Consider the following 17,272-nt stretch of genomic DNA (forward strand, 5'->3'; position numbering starts at 1 on the left):
CCAAACGTCGTTTGTGTGTTATTTGAAACACCCGATATATATATATATATATATATATATATAGGGGAATCAGGGGATCAGGATAGTTGTTACCCCTAAGTTTGAGTCACATATGTACATATATTTTAATGAATAGGTTAGTAATATATTTAAAAATTAAAAAATGTGCAACTTGTTATGTTGGTGGAAAGTCTCCCCCCGACTCACAAACCGGAAGCAAAAGCTGAAGTAACGCTATTGGTCCAGTTAAGTAACATATGGACATTTTATAAGCTGTGACACAACAAACTAACTCAGGAATTTGTACTCATCAGAAAACTTAGCTCATATATTAGTCAGCATTGCCGTAGATAACTGTAAGCATAACTGCAAGTTCTCTTCGGCGAACGAACGCAGGTTATCTACTATCACACTCTTATATTTGGAAAAGCTCCTTTCAACGTCAACCGAAGCTACATTGCAGCTAACGAATACTGGCCTCTGACAGATAGCTACGCATGTTGTAAACGACACGAAAGGGAGGGTGATTCACCAGTCCCTGCAGTATTCTTTCACGCTGTTTCTAGGCAACCAAGGTCACTGACCGCGCTGTTGCCGGTGGTTGAATCTTCAGCCAATAATTGTTTCTGTTAACACATAATAGTGTCTGTTTACGGAGTAGGACGTTTGGGCGCAAAACAGTCCACGATCAGCTGCTTCGGCGTGGTTAACTGGTCATTGAGAACTCTGTCATACTGTCATACAGATTCCATATCCTTATTGGAAATGATGCTGTTCTTCTTATGCAGCCAAATCGTATCGTTCCTTTACGTTAGATATATTATAAAGGACAGAAATTTGTTTTGGGGTGTCACAGGCTGCCTGCAGTAAATTTTATTTGGCCTATTCTTCCTATTTCAATGTATAACTAGTGCCTATTTTTATGAAATCTGAAATAACTTTTTATTAATACAATAGAGCATCAACTATCCGGTCTAATGGGCAGATCAAATAAAAAAAGCATTCAATAAATACTTCTTGAATCACCCATAGCATTAAAAACACCATTTTTATTCCAAAACTAGCTCTTATTCGTTTCTTCTCACCTCTTGGTACGGGCCAATACTTAACAAACACTTCTTATGTTTTGTAACATGCATTTTAATAATTTATTATAGAAAATGAAAATATGTACATTGTACACATTTTAAGATAAATTTAATAATGTCTGACTAAAAGAATCAAGTACCCAGTGCAGTATTAATATGTAGTCAGAACTTTAAAATAACTTAACATTAACGAAAGACGTGCGGTTTTTTTTTTTTTTTTTTTAACACAAATTACATATCTTTGTTACGTATGTCTTTTATTAAAAATAAATATTGTTTTAAAACTAAGCTGCATAGTACGGAGACCGGATACTCGCGAGTCTGCTGCAGTTCATTCCCATTTCTTTTCAACTGATAGAGACAAGTTGTGCATGATGTTCAGAAACTTTGATGTGTTCAAGATGTTATTTTAATTTTTGCAAAATTATTTGTGGAAGTTTTTTCGTAATTTTCAGTGCCTAAACGTCCAGGTTCTAGTTATGAAATACATTATAACATATGTAGGTAGGTAAACCTATTTGGATAAAAGATTTTGCGCCCAAATGTCATGGACCCTCTGTTTAATAGTTGTATTAATATATGCTGTTTTAAGTGTTCTTTCCAAATTGCTGGTAAATGTTGATTGTGAATAGTTGATTTGTGCTGTGTTTAGAAACGAAATATGACGAATGAAAATGCTACAACTACGAATAAGACAGGTAGTTAAACGTACAGAAGTCAATCACAGGAAATGACATATAACGCTAGAAAGGAAATAATGACCGCAGATTTTTCCGTAGAACAAATGGTCAAGCGCACTTTTTTTTTTTTTTTTTTAAGTTAGTGAATCATTTATTATTCGCGTCATTGCAGAAAAATTCGAAGTCACTAAGGATACTTTTTCAGTATCACTTACCACACCTGATAACAAAAGAAGAAAAAAAAAAAACAAGTCCAAAACCAAGCGTAGATTGTCTTCACGAAGGATGCAATTCGACCTCATGTAATAGATACTACCAGAAGTATCCAATTTTGAACTCTCTCCTTGATTCGCTACGGAAAGATGGTTTATTCACGACTCTGCAAAAATAACATACGCTTTGTAATGTGTTGTGTACCGAGTGGTGTATACGCGTAATAAAGATTTTTACAATAGAAGTTACAACTATTAAGAAAAGAACAACATATTGGACAATTAAATTTAGAAAATATTTCGCTTACCCGGAAACTTACTTCAAAGTCCCTTCTTGCGAATACCCATGTAGGGGAATACTATGTAAGCTAACCTAATGAGGGATCTAAATTCCTGAACTTTTGAACACTTTTCCTTTCATTCCAACTTGTGCATTGATAAATGTATGCGAAAAGAAGACATGGTATACATGTAATATTGATAGACCGAGAAGTATCACGCTCCCAATAGCCGTTATCTTTGTTACTGTATATTAAAGTGTGTATCTTGCATTATTATTATTATTATTATTATTATTATTATTATTATTATTATTATTATTATTATTTTAGTTGATTGGATTGCGGCCAATGAAAGCATTAATTCTCAGATATCCTGGGACTCAAATATCAAGACTGGGTAAATTCTCCAATATCCTTTTGAAGGGAATTACATCCAAGCATCCATCCTTTTATATCTCTGAGAAACGTGGAGGTTTTGTAAGTAAAGAAAGTCGAAATTGGAGATTTGGAAGAATGACTGACAACAATATTCAGCCACAGAAGTTCGACTACTTTCTAGTTTTGGATTTTGAAGCTACATGTGAAAAAGAGAAGAAAATAGAACCCCAGGTAAGGGATTCCTTTTGATAAAGGTAAATGAGTCTTTTGTTAAATGTTCAACTTCCTGTACCGATTAAAAAAAAAAAAAAAAAAAAAGTTCCATTTTGTACTGTTCCATTATTAATCGTTATTAAGGATTATTTTTGGTGCCTATTTTTAGGTACTGAGGTAGTCTTCATTATTCGATCAAAAAGTACCAATAAAGCTTTTTACTTCGCTTTTTTCTCAAGCGTAGAGGCAATGCAGAACACGTTACGTATGATTTCACGCTTTTTTGAATCGAGACATAGTGATGACATCATGATTTAAATTTTTTTGTTATGCCTATTTTTATTAATTTTGGCGGGCTTACTTTTGCACCTAGAAGATTGAAATTTTGCACAAACATTCAGTGCACCGATTAATATTTTTTAAGGTTTCTTTTAGATCTGTGCGTTAAGACAAGGGGATTCAGAGGGACAAAAAGGTAACTAAAAGGGAAATTCCTTTTTCGTGATTTTCCCGCCTCAGATACCTGATGAAGATATGTGAATTGTACCATTTGAAAGGCTTTTCTATTCTAAAGAGAATGATGTACAAACCATGATCCTAGGATAAATAGGGATGATGCTTTAGCTGCTTGACTGAAAGTCTATAATTTACCTTTTAAAAAAATAATATAAATTTCAAAGGATTAAGTGTGGTCACCGATATGCATCAATTAGTATAATTCTATTCTGTAAGATAGATCTATTTTCCAATGTTAAGATTCTCTTGAGCAAATACAACAAATAATATGGAAGTATTTTATGTTGAATAAACCGATGCACAAATCAGCTAAATGAAACAAAGACAACCATAAGATATCATTGATTCAGTGGTAGAGGAAACTCAATCGTATCAAGTACTTGGTGATTTGATTATCGAGCACTCTGAAATCTTACTGTAGGTGTAACTGTTCCACCCCAAAACAAAAATGTACTCTTGAATTCCTGGTTCAATCTATGCGCACTGTTTTTGTATTGTTTAAACTAAATATTAAAACAAAATTTATATGATGCACTTTTCTTTTCTTTTTTTAAAAAAAAGAAAAACAAAAAAATTCTTATATGCTTCCTAATCTGTTACAGGTATTTATCTAAACATGATAAATATATAGCGAGTTTTTATAAATGAATGTTGAGGATTTAAAAATTAATACTAAATCTATGTATTACCTTATACGGGCAAACCTTACAGCATAAGCGGCGACAACTGTCCAAGTTTATGATGCATTAATCAGATTCCTTCAATGTGTACATCTTTAGTCACACAAAACACATCTATACGGTAATCAAATTCTTCCCATACTCAGTGTAGATCGTCTACTAAAGTGCGTGCTTTATGCAATCACGAACTTCCTCAAGGGACACGGACATTGGCGGTACATAAATTTTGTCTTTAACAAACTCCCAAAGAAAGAAATCGGATGGTGTTAAATTCGGCGATCGGGGCGGCCAGGGGACAAGGTGGTTGTCTTCTGTTGCAGCACGTACATTCCTGTGAAAATGGGGCGGGACACCGTCCATTTGCAAAATGTAATCATCATAATACGTAAATGTATCCAGCACTGGCAACATTGGCATGAGTGCTGGATAACTTAGTGAGCATATTATATCAATAAGTATATGATACGGCAGTATATAACGTAATTATAAGTCGCTTTGATTCTTTGTTTACATTGCTGAACAGAGTTGCCATATCAGTAAGCCTTAATTTTCGGAGTCGATCAGTGATTCGAGATATCATTGTTGTCATGAGTGTCTGTTCGGAATGTACAAAACCGGTACCGAGACAGGACATATCAGCTAAATTACAGTGCATGGGCTGTCATAATTGGATGCATTCTCGGTGTGTGAAATTGAACGAAGCAGATGTTGAGTTTATTAAATCTCAAAACAAACACTGGCGCTGTCCGAACTGTTCAAAGAAACGCCGAAGTAGTATGCAGCAGTCAGAAATATCACCTGAGTCTGTCCCATCTATTGCGGATGTTTATAAACTACTGCTCGATATGAAAGAGGAAATCAGTAATATAAGAAAGTCTTCTCGTGAAATGGAGCGCGATTTAGGCAAGTCCTTAGATTCCTGTCACGAAATGTTGGCCAGTAATCAAACGCTGCTTACTAATCAACAACAATTAATTGAAAAACAGCAAGTGTTGATAGAAAGTTTGAGAAGTGAGAATAAATTATTGAAAAAGCAAATCCTGGAATTAAAAGCTAAGTGTGTTGACATGGAACAGTACTCTCGGTGTAATACCCTGGAAATATATGGGGTGCCTGAATCCCCCCCAAGAAAATATCCCTGAAATTGTAATGAACATCGGAAAGGCTTTAAATGTGCACATTGATGAAACCATGATCGATGCTTGTCATCGGTTAAAGAAATTCAATAATCGACCTACTACTGGTATTATAGTTAAGTTTGTCCGAAGACATCATAAAGAGTTATTTCTTTCACGAAGAAAAGTAAAGAGAAACCTGTCTACAAACGATATAGGTATGAATAGTGACAATCCAATATATATTAATCAATCCTTGGCCCCAGCAAGGAAAATATTGTTTGCTAAGGCAAAGCAGCTGCAACGTGATAAAAACTATAAATATCTGTGGGTAGATTGTAGTGGAAAAGTTAAAATCAGGAAAGGTGACCAAAGAGTAACCTCCTTCATGTAATCTCCTCAGAGGAGGACTTAGACAAACTACAGGGTTAAATTTGTTGTGCTTTGATCATAAAATCCTTATTAATTTCATTATAATTGTACCTTTTCATGTATATAATGGTTTTATTATCTCACTGATATCAATTGACTAATATTTATAAATACTCGTATAGGAGATGGAGTACAAAAATAAACTGTCATTATATTATCAAAATGTTAGGGGTCTCAGGACCAAAACTCACCTCTTTCTCAAAAACATATTAAGTAGTAACTATGATATTATAGCCTTAACAGAAACATTTTTGAATACTGATGTTAAGACTGCTGAATTATTCGATAACAGGTATAATGTTTTTAGAAATGATAGAGATCTTATGTTATCAGGTAAATCTGGAGGTGGGGGTGTACTTGTAGTGGTTAAGAAGTTATATAAAACTATTCATGAGGTAACATATAATGCACAAAATTGTGAATCACTCACAATATATATTCGTGATGAAACTCAAAAGTTGTTTATAAATGTTGTTTATATAACGCCATCTTCCCCAATAAGTGTATATCAAGATTATTTTAATCATTTAAAACAGAACAACTGTTTAGTTGCTTTCGACATATTTATAGTTGGAGACTTTAATATAAAAGAAATTGGTAATTCAAATCATAATCTTCTAGAAGGATCGAGAACGTGTCAAAGGCTCCAACAGTTTATTTCATATTTTAATATGACTTCATATAATACTATACAAAATTATAACCTAAGAACCTTAGATTTGGTTCTAGCGAATATTACAGTGGAACTCGAGTAAGATGAGTCTCCCTTAGTACCTGAAGATGTTAATCATCCTAGTTTATCGATTTCAGTACCGTCAGTCAAAAAAATGCCCATAAGTAAGACAACGCAAAGGAAATATTATAATTATAAGAAAGCTGATTTTTACAAACTATACTGTACACTGCGTGATTATGACTGGAAAAACCTATATGATTTCGATAGTGTCGACTTAGCATTAATCTTTCTATATGATTCTTTATATAAATGTTTTGATCATTGTATACCAATATGTACGCAAGTTAGGAAGTCTAGGTATCCGGTATGGTTTACCAGAGAAATAATTCAAACTATTAAAATTAAGAAAAAAATGTGCTGAAAAGCGTAAATTCTCTAGGTATTATGACGAAAGAATCAGGAACTTAAGGTCGGAATTAAAACAGCTTATACATAGAACAACTCCAAATGAATGTCAATGATATAAAACGTTTTTGGTCATTTGTAAATACCAAACAACAACATAACATAAGAAATCTAGTGTACACTTTGAATAACGAGAACTTTTCCCAAGGCAATATTTCAAACGGTTTTGCAAAATATTTTTCTTCAGTTTACAGTCAAACCAACTTTAGTTATAAAATTAACGATGTTCTTGGAGATTTTCCGAACATACATCACAAACTTGATATTTTGCATTTTAACTATGTTACTTCAGATGAGGCTAAAAGTGCTATTAAGCATCTCAAACCCAAACAATCTTGTGGCCCAAATGGAATTCATTCTTACGTTATTAAAGCATGTGGAGAGGTTCTATCCGAACAAATTAAATTTATTATTAATTTGTCATTGAAAACTAATATTTTTCCTCAAAAATGGAAAGAAACAAAAATAACTCCAATTTTGAAATCAGGTTATTCAAACGTTATGACAAATTATAGGCCTATTTCAATAATTAATTCAATGTGTAAAGTATATGAATACATACTATACGAAAAGGTGTTTAATCATGTGAAAATTTGCATTTCTCCAAATCAACATGGCTTTTTCCCTAACAGATCAACAGTAACTAATTTGTTGGAATTCTCAGAGGAGATCTACAATTGTTTTGAAAAAAGGAACAAATGGATGTAATATATTTGGACTTTGCTAAGGCTTTTGACAAAATAGATCATGAAATATTAATCAAGAAACTTATAACATTCGGATTATCCAAAAATTTAATTATGTTGTTTCTATCCTATTTACATAATAGAAATCAATATGTAGAGTTTCAACAAAAAACTTCTTATCAGTTTGTAAGTTCATCCGGTGTTCCGCAAGGTTCCAATCTTGGTCCTTTGTTGTTTTTAATTCTAATTAATGATTTGCCTGAGGTTGTAGAAAATTCCAATTGTTTGTTATTTGCCGACGATGTAAAGATTTATAAATCAGTTACAGTTGAAGAAGATAGCAAAATTTTACAACAAAACTTGAATAAAATCACAGACTGGTGTGATTTAAATAAACTACAACTGAACGTAAATAAGTGTAAAAGTGTAACCTTTAATAGAAAAAACAAATTAGTTAAATATGTATACAAAATTAATAATATCCAAATAGAGAATGTTACATCGATTAGAGATCTTGGTGTTATTTTTGATTGTAAATTAACATTTGGTAATCATTTAGTTAGTGTTATAGACTCAGCAAATAGAGCCTTAGGTTTTGTTATCAGAAACACAAAAATATTTTCACAACCATCAGTAATTATCAAGTTATATGAAACCCTAGTTAGAAGCAAATTAGAATATGCGTCGGTAATCTGGAGTCCCCACTTTAAGAGAGACATCCAAGCAATTGAGGTGATTCAAAACAAATTTTTGAGATATTTATATTATAAAACATTTAAACCAGATTCAACAACTTACTTGTCAGTATCACTTTTACGCTTGCTATTCAACCTAAGTAGCTTAAAGGATAGAAGAATTGTACGTTATCTTATTATTTTAAGAAATATATTGACAAATAGAATTAATAGTTCAACACTGTTGCTACATATCCGTTTCTATGTACCAAGATATCGCTCCAGAAATCAAAATATCTTTTACATACCTATGTCGAAAAGTTCAACTCATGCACACTCACCTATTATACGAATGCTGAGAGTCTATAATAAATTAAATGATAGAATGGACCCATTTTCATATGGAAAAGTTAAATTTGTTAAATTTCTCTATGAAATACTGAATAATGACCATGTATGATCTATCATTATTTGCTAACGTACTGATATATATATATATATATATATATATATATATATATATATTATTGTTCTCGTGGCTAAATTGTACATTCTTTCCTTTTTATTTTTTTTAGTATTTTTTCTTTTATTTTTTTTCTTTTCTTTCCATGTTTTATTTTTCTTCTTTGTAAGGTCATGTTACCATCAATTATGTGAGTCAAGAAGGTATGTTATGGGTGTATACCTGTGTACTTTCATATAAATAAATAAATAATTGGTTTTCATGTATGGTAACAACCAGCTTTCCAAATATGTCACCGGTCACACTTTCTTTTTCGAAGAAAAATCGGCCGTGCACTTTCTCGCGGGATACCGCACAGAAAACTTTCAGTTTTGGAGAGTCATGCTGAAGCTCTATCTGTGTGTGGTTGCTCGCTTCCCAAATACGGACATTATGTTTGTTCAGCTTGTCACTTGCATGGAAAGTGGCTTCATCACAGAAGATTAGTCTTTCTACAAAATCATCTTCCTCCATTTTTAACTACATTTCTTCACAAAAGTCACGCCTTTTCACTTCGTCTGCTGATGTAAGGGCCTGCACTAATCGGACCTTGTACAGTTTAAAACATAGCCGCTTACGCAACCTTCCACACCACATTCTTTGGCATGTCCAGTTCCCTGCTTGCTTTACTAAGTGACTTGCGAATACTTCGCTGAATCGCCTTGTGCACTGTTTCAACGTTTGCATCACAGACGCACGAGGTCGACGAGAACTCTTGCTTTTACACAAGCATCCAGTTTCCACGAACTGTTGGTACCAACTATTTATGTAATTCTCGTGTGATGGGTCCTTCCTAAACCATGAACGAAACTCACGCTGCACTGTAACCACTGATCTGGACACCTCAAAACGGAGCACATCCTATTGCAACCCCCATCTTTGAAACTGACGTTGCGCTCCCGCGGTAAATGACAAACTAACAGCATGACAAGCAAACATCAGGTAGTGCATGCGAAACTTGGAGTGCTCCTTACGGTGTAGGTTTTACCATGTAAAGTATAAATAGATTTATTATAATTTCTAAAATCGCACCGTTCATTTATAAGCACTCTATTTAAATAAGCAAAGATGTTTAAAGATACAGATTCAGGATTTGTTATAGAGAAGTAACACAATTATCATTTTATTTACTGTAAATGTGAATCTGAGGAACTACCGTATTTACGCGAATCTAAGACGCATCTCAAATTTTTTGAAGGAAAAATTGGAAGAAAAATATATTCCTCCAATATAAGACGCGCCCTTGCCGAAAATGAAAAGAAAAAAAAAAAGAAAAGAAAAAACCTACACTGCATTGATTTTAAAGAAAGAAGAAAAAATTAATAAACATGGGAAAACCAATAATAGAAAATAAAGAAAACATTGAATTTACGGTATACACATTCTTGAGAGAATCATGACTAACGGGATTAGCAATTTTTGGCAAAACTCCATCTCATCTGGCCTAAATTTGCATAACTCAAATCTAAGACGCACCCTGATTTTGGAGGCAAAGAAATAGACAAAAAATAAATAAATAAATAAATAAATAAAAATAAAGCGTCTTAGAATTGCGTAAATACGGTATAACCCCTAAGTCCATTTGAGTTCCCACTTCTGTGAGTGAATGAATGCCTACACCCCTGTAAGTTGTAATTTTCGACACAAGCCGCTGCTATAATATACACATTTCTAATACAGTAACTAATGATCTCCCATATTTAAGTTTCTATTTTATAAAACATACTGAATGTTGTTTCTGCGTTAGGATAGCATCAAGTGTACTAAAGGTGTTTTATGTTTGATTATTATAAAAATATGTATACAATAGTATTGTGTCAGTTACTGTTTTGACGATGATTGGTGATGGGAAGTATCCGTTGTGCTTAATTAAGCTTTGCAACACTTATTACTTTCATGCATTTTAGTTTTAGGTGTTTTTGTCGTATTCCATTTTTTTTCTTTTTTTTTCCAAGTACAGACATTTACTTGAAATAAAATGACATCTTTAAGTTTTACGTTCGACGATTATACTGGTTAGGGTAAAGGAGACGGTGATGATGAGAAATGAATGAAATAATTGAATGAAGAAAGTGGGAAGAAACAGGAGAACCCGAGAAAACTCAAGCACACGGTGTTTGCCCACCACAAAGTTCAATTGGCGCGAGCTGGGATCGACATTTATTTGAAATACTTGAAATATTAATGTTGCTTACGTTCTGCTTATACTTGTATTTTCCTGCGTGTTATAACGTTAGTGAGTTCGGTAAGGGGTTGATTTATAACATTCACAGGACGAATCGGAACATTATAACAAAGATATCTTGTATGTCACCGTTCCCTTTTATGTTCAGTGAAATTATACATGTTCCGATTCGTCCACGAAATCATTACGATGTAGAGTTAGTTCGATTCCTTGAGAAATTAGCGACCAATAAAAGCATCAAAGGTAGGAGGGGGTAACACACCTTTCCAGAGACAAATCGACTACCTCCAGGGTCCGTTCAGGGACCAGCGTGGTCACCAAGATTTCATGTCACTTGATTTTACCTGTAAACATTTATGAAAGCATTACTTTAGTAACAGTAGCACAGAATTATCAAAACCAAATCACATCGTTATACAGTATTCACTGTTTAAAAAAAAAAAAAAAAAAGTTTTGAAGCACTAAACTTATATTTTCCAGTGCATTGTTTTACTTCTATTATATGCACATTTTTACACAAAATGAATTCTCCCCTGCTCCCGCCAAGTGAACTTTGTGGCGGACAAACACAGTGTACGTGGGTTTCCTCGGGTTTCTCCCGTTTCCCCCCCACTTTCTTCATTCCACCATTTCATACATTACTCATTATCGCCGTCTCCTTTAGCCTAGCCGTCCCAATCGTGGGACGTAAAACTCAAAAATTTCATTTCACAAAATGAATTGTCGTGGTTAATTAATCGTAATATTATCACTAAATAAATGTAATGTTTTTAAGAAATTCCAATATTATTAATTAGATGACAGCATTTATAGAATATACAGCATTTATGGTGTAGCGCACCCAGACGATAGCCAGTCGGAAGACTTTGAATTTAGCACAAAGAAGCCGTCATAAGTTTGTGGTCCGTTTGGAAGAAGAAAAAGCTAAATGTTGCCACACGTAGTACCTTCCTTTCCCTCTCTCTTTTCTCTCTCCATGTATCTAATAGTGTGTGTGTGAGGTTTTGTCAAAGAAAAAGGATCATTGACAAAAATTTGGCAACAGTTTGGGTTCAGTTTATTGCCCGTCAGTCAGTTTTAAAAGGAGAGAAAAACCAAACAGGACAGTATGAAGAGAAACCGCACACGTGAGCGGCTTCTCTTTGTGAGCAAGTGGCTGTCTTTAGAGTGATGCTACTATACAAAAAAGAAACTTTGTAGTTTCTTTTTGCCCATGATACATACTGCACGCGCGAAGAAAACGACGCGAAAATAAATGTTTTTACATTGATAAAAATTTGCGAAAATTGATTCATACTAAATTTCCATTGTTAAAATAAATTGTTTCCAAAGTTATAGCCTTTTGATTTACGTCGTGGTTGTGGTTTTAACTAATTTTATGTGTAGAGTTCTGCACACACTTTTTCTTGTCTCGAGTTTCTGCCATGATGGCTTGAAGAAGAAGGCTACAAAGTACTACTCTCACACAGAGTTGCCATACACACTTACTGACGTCATAAGTGAGCGGGCGGATGTGAGAAGATGAATGAAATCGTTGTTTTGCCTTTTAATATTATTATATAAAGATTGCTAGTCACGTGGTATGATTAACGACTTTCTGCTTTCAATAAAACTGGAATAAACAGAATTTTCACAAGGAACTATTTTCTCACGGCTTTTCCTCTCTTTAGTTGACAGTTTTTTTTTTTTTTTTTTCCATTTGGGGAAGACCTGCCACATACATAAAGTAAAAGTTATATTTAGATACACACCACTGCATAAACACATAAGGCCTCCTAATAAAGGAGTTCCAATATAGTTATGCAATATATAAACATATGAAAGAGACAGGACATGAAATAGGCTGGGAAGGTGTAGAGGGGCTGCAAAGAGAGAAAAGAAGCTTTGGAAGAAAGCGGAAAGAAGCAGAATGGATACGAAAAGAAGAAAGCGAGGATCTTATGAACTGGAATAGTGGACTAACTATACATGATGTATGGAGCAAGATATTGGATGAAGCAGAAAAGAAAGAAGTGATAATAACAGGTTATTGATTAGCAGATAGCCAATCAAAAGTTTAAGCTCTCAAAAGTGAAAATTATTCATTAAGAATACACAGGTGTGCCAATTAAACGTGAAAGTTGATACATTAAAAGTTTCAAATATGTAATGAATTAAAAATGGTTAAAACTGGAAGAACGGATCTTATTGCTTCATAGATATGAGCTGCTCTCATTTTAAGAAGTATATAAACTGTAGTCTTAGAAATTGTATCTCATAATGTATCTGATGAAGGCAAAGATAATGTGCCAAAACTATAACACTATTATTAATTAGATAATTTATGCTTTGGTCAAAATTTGTCTTTTATTATAAAAATGTTCATCTATGCTCATCTCTCTGTAGAAATTAAATTAAAAGGTGCTGAAGTGACAATCTGAGAAACAGTAAATGTAGATACTTAGCTTTCAATCCTCGAACAGCTCTTCAACTGAGAGTTGAAAGAGAAGAAGAAAACTAGACCGAGAAGTCCGTTAGTGCGTGGTTGATGATATTACATATAATTCCCAATCGTACTAAGTTAACTCAGTTTGTAGTAATCTGTATAACTCCATGTTTGAAAATAATTCCTGTCTTGGTATGGGTGAGGTAGAGCACGGTGACTTAAGCAGTAGAGCCCTCATCTTGGGTGGGATGGGTCCTTGATTTTATCTCAAGCCCTGTAAGCTTGTAGGAAACATAAGCTTGTCTATAGGTTTAATCAGTGTTCTTCAATTTCTTTCCACACTCTTTTCCAACAATTCCTTTCATAATGGTACACCGTTATTGACAATCTGTTTCCTTCGGCCTACAAGGAACAATCGTGGGACGTTAAGCTAGTGAATGCTCTGCATTGTTGAAGCGAGCGATCCTCCCTCTCACTATTTTCAACCAGAAACTATCTCAGTTCACTAAATATTTCAAGATTGTTCTGATAACCACTTTATTCTTTTTGTTGACAGCACATAACATTCCTCCACAACTTTCACAGATATTCGGGTTATATATTTTTGTCACTTCTAAAACAAGAGTAAGTATTAGGAAAATAATCCTCATTTTTGTGAATAACACTAAACCAAGGCTCAATCACGACCACATCATACGAACAGTTCGCAGCAGCAGAAAAAAACAGTTGATAATAATAATAATAATAATAATAATAATAATAATAATAATAATAATAAATAATAATAATAATAATAAATAATAATAATAATAATAATAATAATCTATTAAAGTGCTAGGTTTATATGTATGTGGCCAATCCTTTCGACAACGATATCTCGAAAACCACAAGTGCTACAAACGTGCCCGTTTCGCTAGTTGATTCCAATTTTTTGTAGATTGTTCACTTCTAATTGAATAGTTAAAAAACGTGGCCGTTATTTATTTATTTATTACACTTTTTATGGGTACATTGGAAGTATTGAAATTTTAAAAAGTAAAGCATCATATTCTACGAGTTATACATTCCAACACAACATAGCTGTATACAGGGGTTGCATATCTCTCTCAGGCGTTTGTTTCATGGCCAAATGATGATAAAAGAAAAAAAGGACAACCATTTCTCCAGGCTAAGATGAATCTTTATTGTTTGAAGTGTTTTGCCCAATGAACACCATATATCACTGACATTCTAATTAATTTCGTGTGTAATGTATTTTCTTATTACATACTGCATTCAAGAAAAAAGAAAACACTGATCATACATGAATTAGAAACTACAACCGGAAGTGGGCTCAATCTTGCAAGTGATGCGAGATATTGAAAAAATCTCCCCTTTATGCCCCTTGCCAATTTTTATCAAGACGTCTTTCGTTTGTGTCTGTAAAGATACATGTACAGATGCTGTGAAGAATGACAAGGAGATTCATGCTCATATCTGAATGGTACCCTGTGTAGAGAGCTCAGATTCAACTAATAATAATAATATCCATCTCTGTAATCTTATCTAACTTTTTCAATTTTACGTTTATATTCCACACTATATAGCAGAGTGTAGAATGTTACATTATTTTAAAAACGTGTCACTTTATCTAGAAGTTTTGTGAATATTTTCTGTTTGTGAAAAATTTACAGAAAAGACTGTTTTATTTACGTAAACAAGAAAAATGTACTTTAGTTCTTTAATCATAAGGGCCCCATGGTGACTCAGTGGTTCATTTCGGGTGTGTGAGGTCCTCGGTTGGATCCCAGCTCGCGTGAAGTAAGTTGTGTGGCGATGAACAAACACCGTGTACGTGGGTTTTCTCGGGGTAGTAACGTTTCCTTCTTCATTCTGTCATTTCATTCATTCTCACCGTCACTGTCTCTTTTAGCCTACATGACATAATCGTGAGACGTAAAACTGAAATATATTATTTCACAACCGGGGTACTTCTGTCAATTTCTTTAATTACAGTGGGGGATCTAGCCCGGGGCCGGGGGGGCTAGGCTCACAGTTTTTTGAGTGCAAAAAATAATTTAGCCTATTATTTATATATTTTAGAAAGCATATAGTAAACTCATGATATACTTATTATAGACCGGGTTGTGCCCCCCCCCCCCGCCCCCGCAGTTTTCATCTTCTAGATCCGCCCCTGATTATGCAATAAATAACTTTATAGCAACAATTTATTTTTGTGAACTGATGAGTGAAAATAAATCAAATGAATCTAACAAAGACATTAGTTGCATATTCTTGGCTTGAAGTTGTTCTCTCTCTTCTTAGTATGAAAATAGAAATGTAAACTTTAAACATTTGTACACGTTTTGTTTCCAGAAAATCAGCATTTAAAAATGAGAAGATAACTTCTAATTTGAATGTGTTTTTCTTCTTTATAGGAAGTAATTGAATTTCCGTGCTTGAAAGTAAATGCCAAAACTTTTGAAGTGGAATCTAAATTCCATAAGTATGTGCAGCCAAGGGTGCGCAAGACGCTTACTCCTTTCTGCATAGAACTTACGGGTATTGTTCAGGTAGGCATTTAGATTATTTCATTACGAAGGTGATTCAGAAAGTAATGCCTCCAAAGTGATACGTTGATTTGTGTTTGACAGATAGCACCGATACAGGTATGAGTGAAAAGCTTGCAATATCACCTACAGAGTCCCCACTACGGGCAACATACTTGCGAAAACGCGAAACAAGGATTTTCATGCCATCCTTGAAGAATTGTGGTGGCTGCTGCCATTGTTGAACTGCTGCTTCCAACTCCGCGTCATAACTGTAGCGTTGGCTCTTAAGGTGATCCTTAAGTTTGGAGGAGAGTCAAAAGTCGCAGGGCGCAAGATCAAGACTATACGCAGGATGAGGCAAAATGTCAAGAACACTTTGCCAGCAGATGGGACAACTTTGAAATTTTTGGCGGAGGAGAGGGCGTGTGGAGGTAATCCATCGACTGACGCTTCGTTTCTGGGTCGTAATAGTGTATCCACGACTCGTCTCTGACGATGGATGTTCCTGGGTGTACAACCTTCCGCAGTCAGAAATCCAATGACAGCCGCTGTTTCAACCGGACGTCACCATTGGATGCCATGGATTGCTCCATTCCTCTGGAACGAGAAGAGATAGGAAGGTGAAACAAATGACATTCTATAGCTTAAACATTAGTGCATTAATGATAAACAGTTTAGAATGTTTGCAGTAGTATTGGCCAAGTAGTGGGCTTCGAAGCATTACTTTCTGAATCATTATCGTATAATTAGAATAAATTTCAATAAATAATCATAGCACGTTAGACAGCAGGACATTTCGCGACAACTTATCTTTTTCAATTTTGTATCAAGATTTTTAAAAGGTATAAGCGAAGGATAAAATTTACTTTTATTATTATTATTATTATTATTACTTTACAATCCTGCTGCTCATGTTCTATTTTTGTGTAGTGAATATGACGACCCACCGATATTATTTGGCAATATTTATATTCGTTATTCAAAGTATTAAAGTAAGTAAGAACTTCTAAAAAAAATATACTGTTACACTGAATTACAATGCTGCCTTTTGTTTACGTCAGTATACCAGCAGAGTCTCAACACACAATAACAAAAAGAAAAAAAAAAATCTTGAAATAGCTTAATGAAGTAATAATGATAAAATTTTACTCTTTAAGCATCCAAATGGTAAAACGGCATTTTAGCGATACGTTTCAGTGACTATATGTCATAATCTTTTATTTTATTTTATTTTTTTAATTTAAGAAATTATGCTGCTTGTAGAACTACTTATTTTTGTCAGATTTCTCCATTGCAGGGAAAATGTTATTGGTTCATTATCCTATTAATATTTCTTCTCAAAAATTACTATTTCTTCCTCTTGTTATTGTTCCCAAAGAAAAAACTAAAAAAACTAAAAATAAAAAAAAAATACGTAAATCATTATTAAGCAAATCATATTAATATAATGTCGTATTAAATCATTAGACAAAAATTATTCTTATCAACGAACTTTAAAACTTCGTTACTGAATTCTCTATGTTTGTGTGTCTA

The 17,272-nt window shown here is 33.8% G+C and overlaps 1 protein-coding gene across 2 annotated transcripts in view; it reads left to right on the plus strand.

Annotated features, from left to right (window-relative positions):
• The window catches only part of LOC145687820 (ERI1 exoribonuclease 3-like), a 42,672-nt gene that overhangs the window by 8,599 nt on the left and 16,801 nt on the right, over window positions 1–17,272 (plus strand). For both annotated transcript variants that reach the window (XM_081761254.1, XM_081761255.1), the window contains exons 3-4: window positions 2,592–2,870; window positions 15,626–15,760. In XM_081761254.1, coding sequence (XP_081617380.1) covers window positions 2,610–2,870; window positions 15,626–15,760 — 396 coding nt within the window. In that variant the 5' untranslated portion in view covers window positions 2,592–2,609. The remainder of the gene's footprint in view (window positions 1–2,591; window positions 2,871–15,625; window positions 15,761–17,272) is intronic.

Source organism: Thermobia domestica, chromosome 6, assembly GCF_964235325.1.
Source record: "Thermobia domestica chromosome 6, izTheDome1.hap1.1, whole genome shotgun sequence".
NCBI lineage: Eukaryota > Metazoa > Arthropoda > Insecta > Zygentoma > Lepismatidae > Thermobia > Thermobia domestica.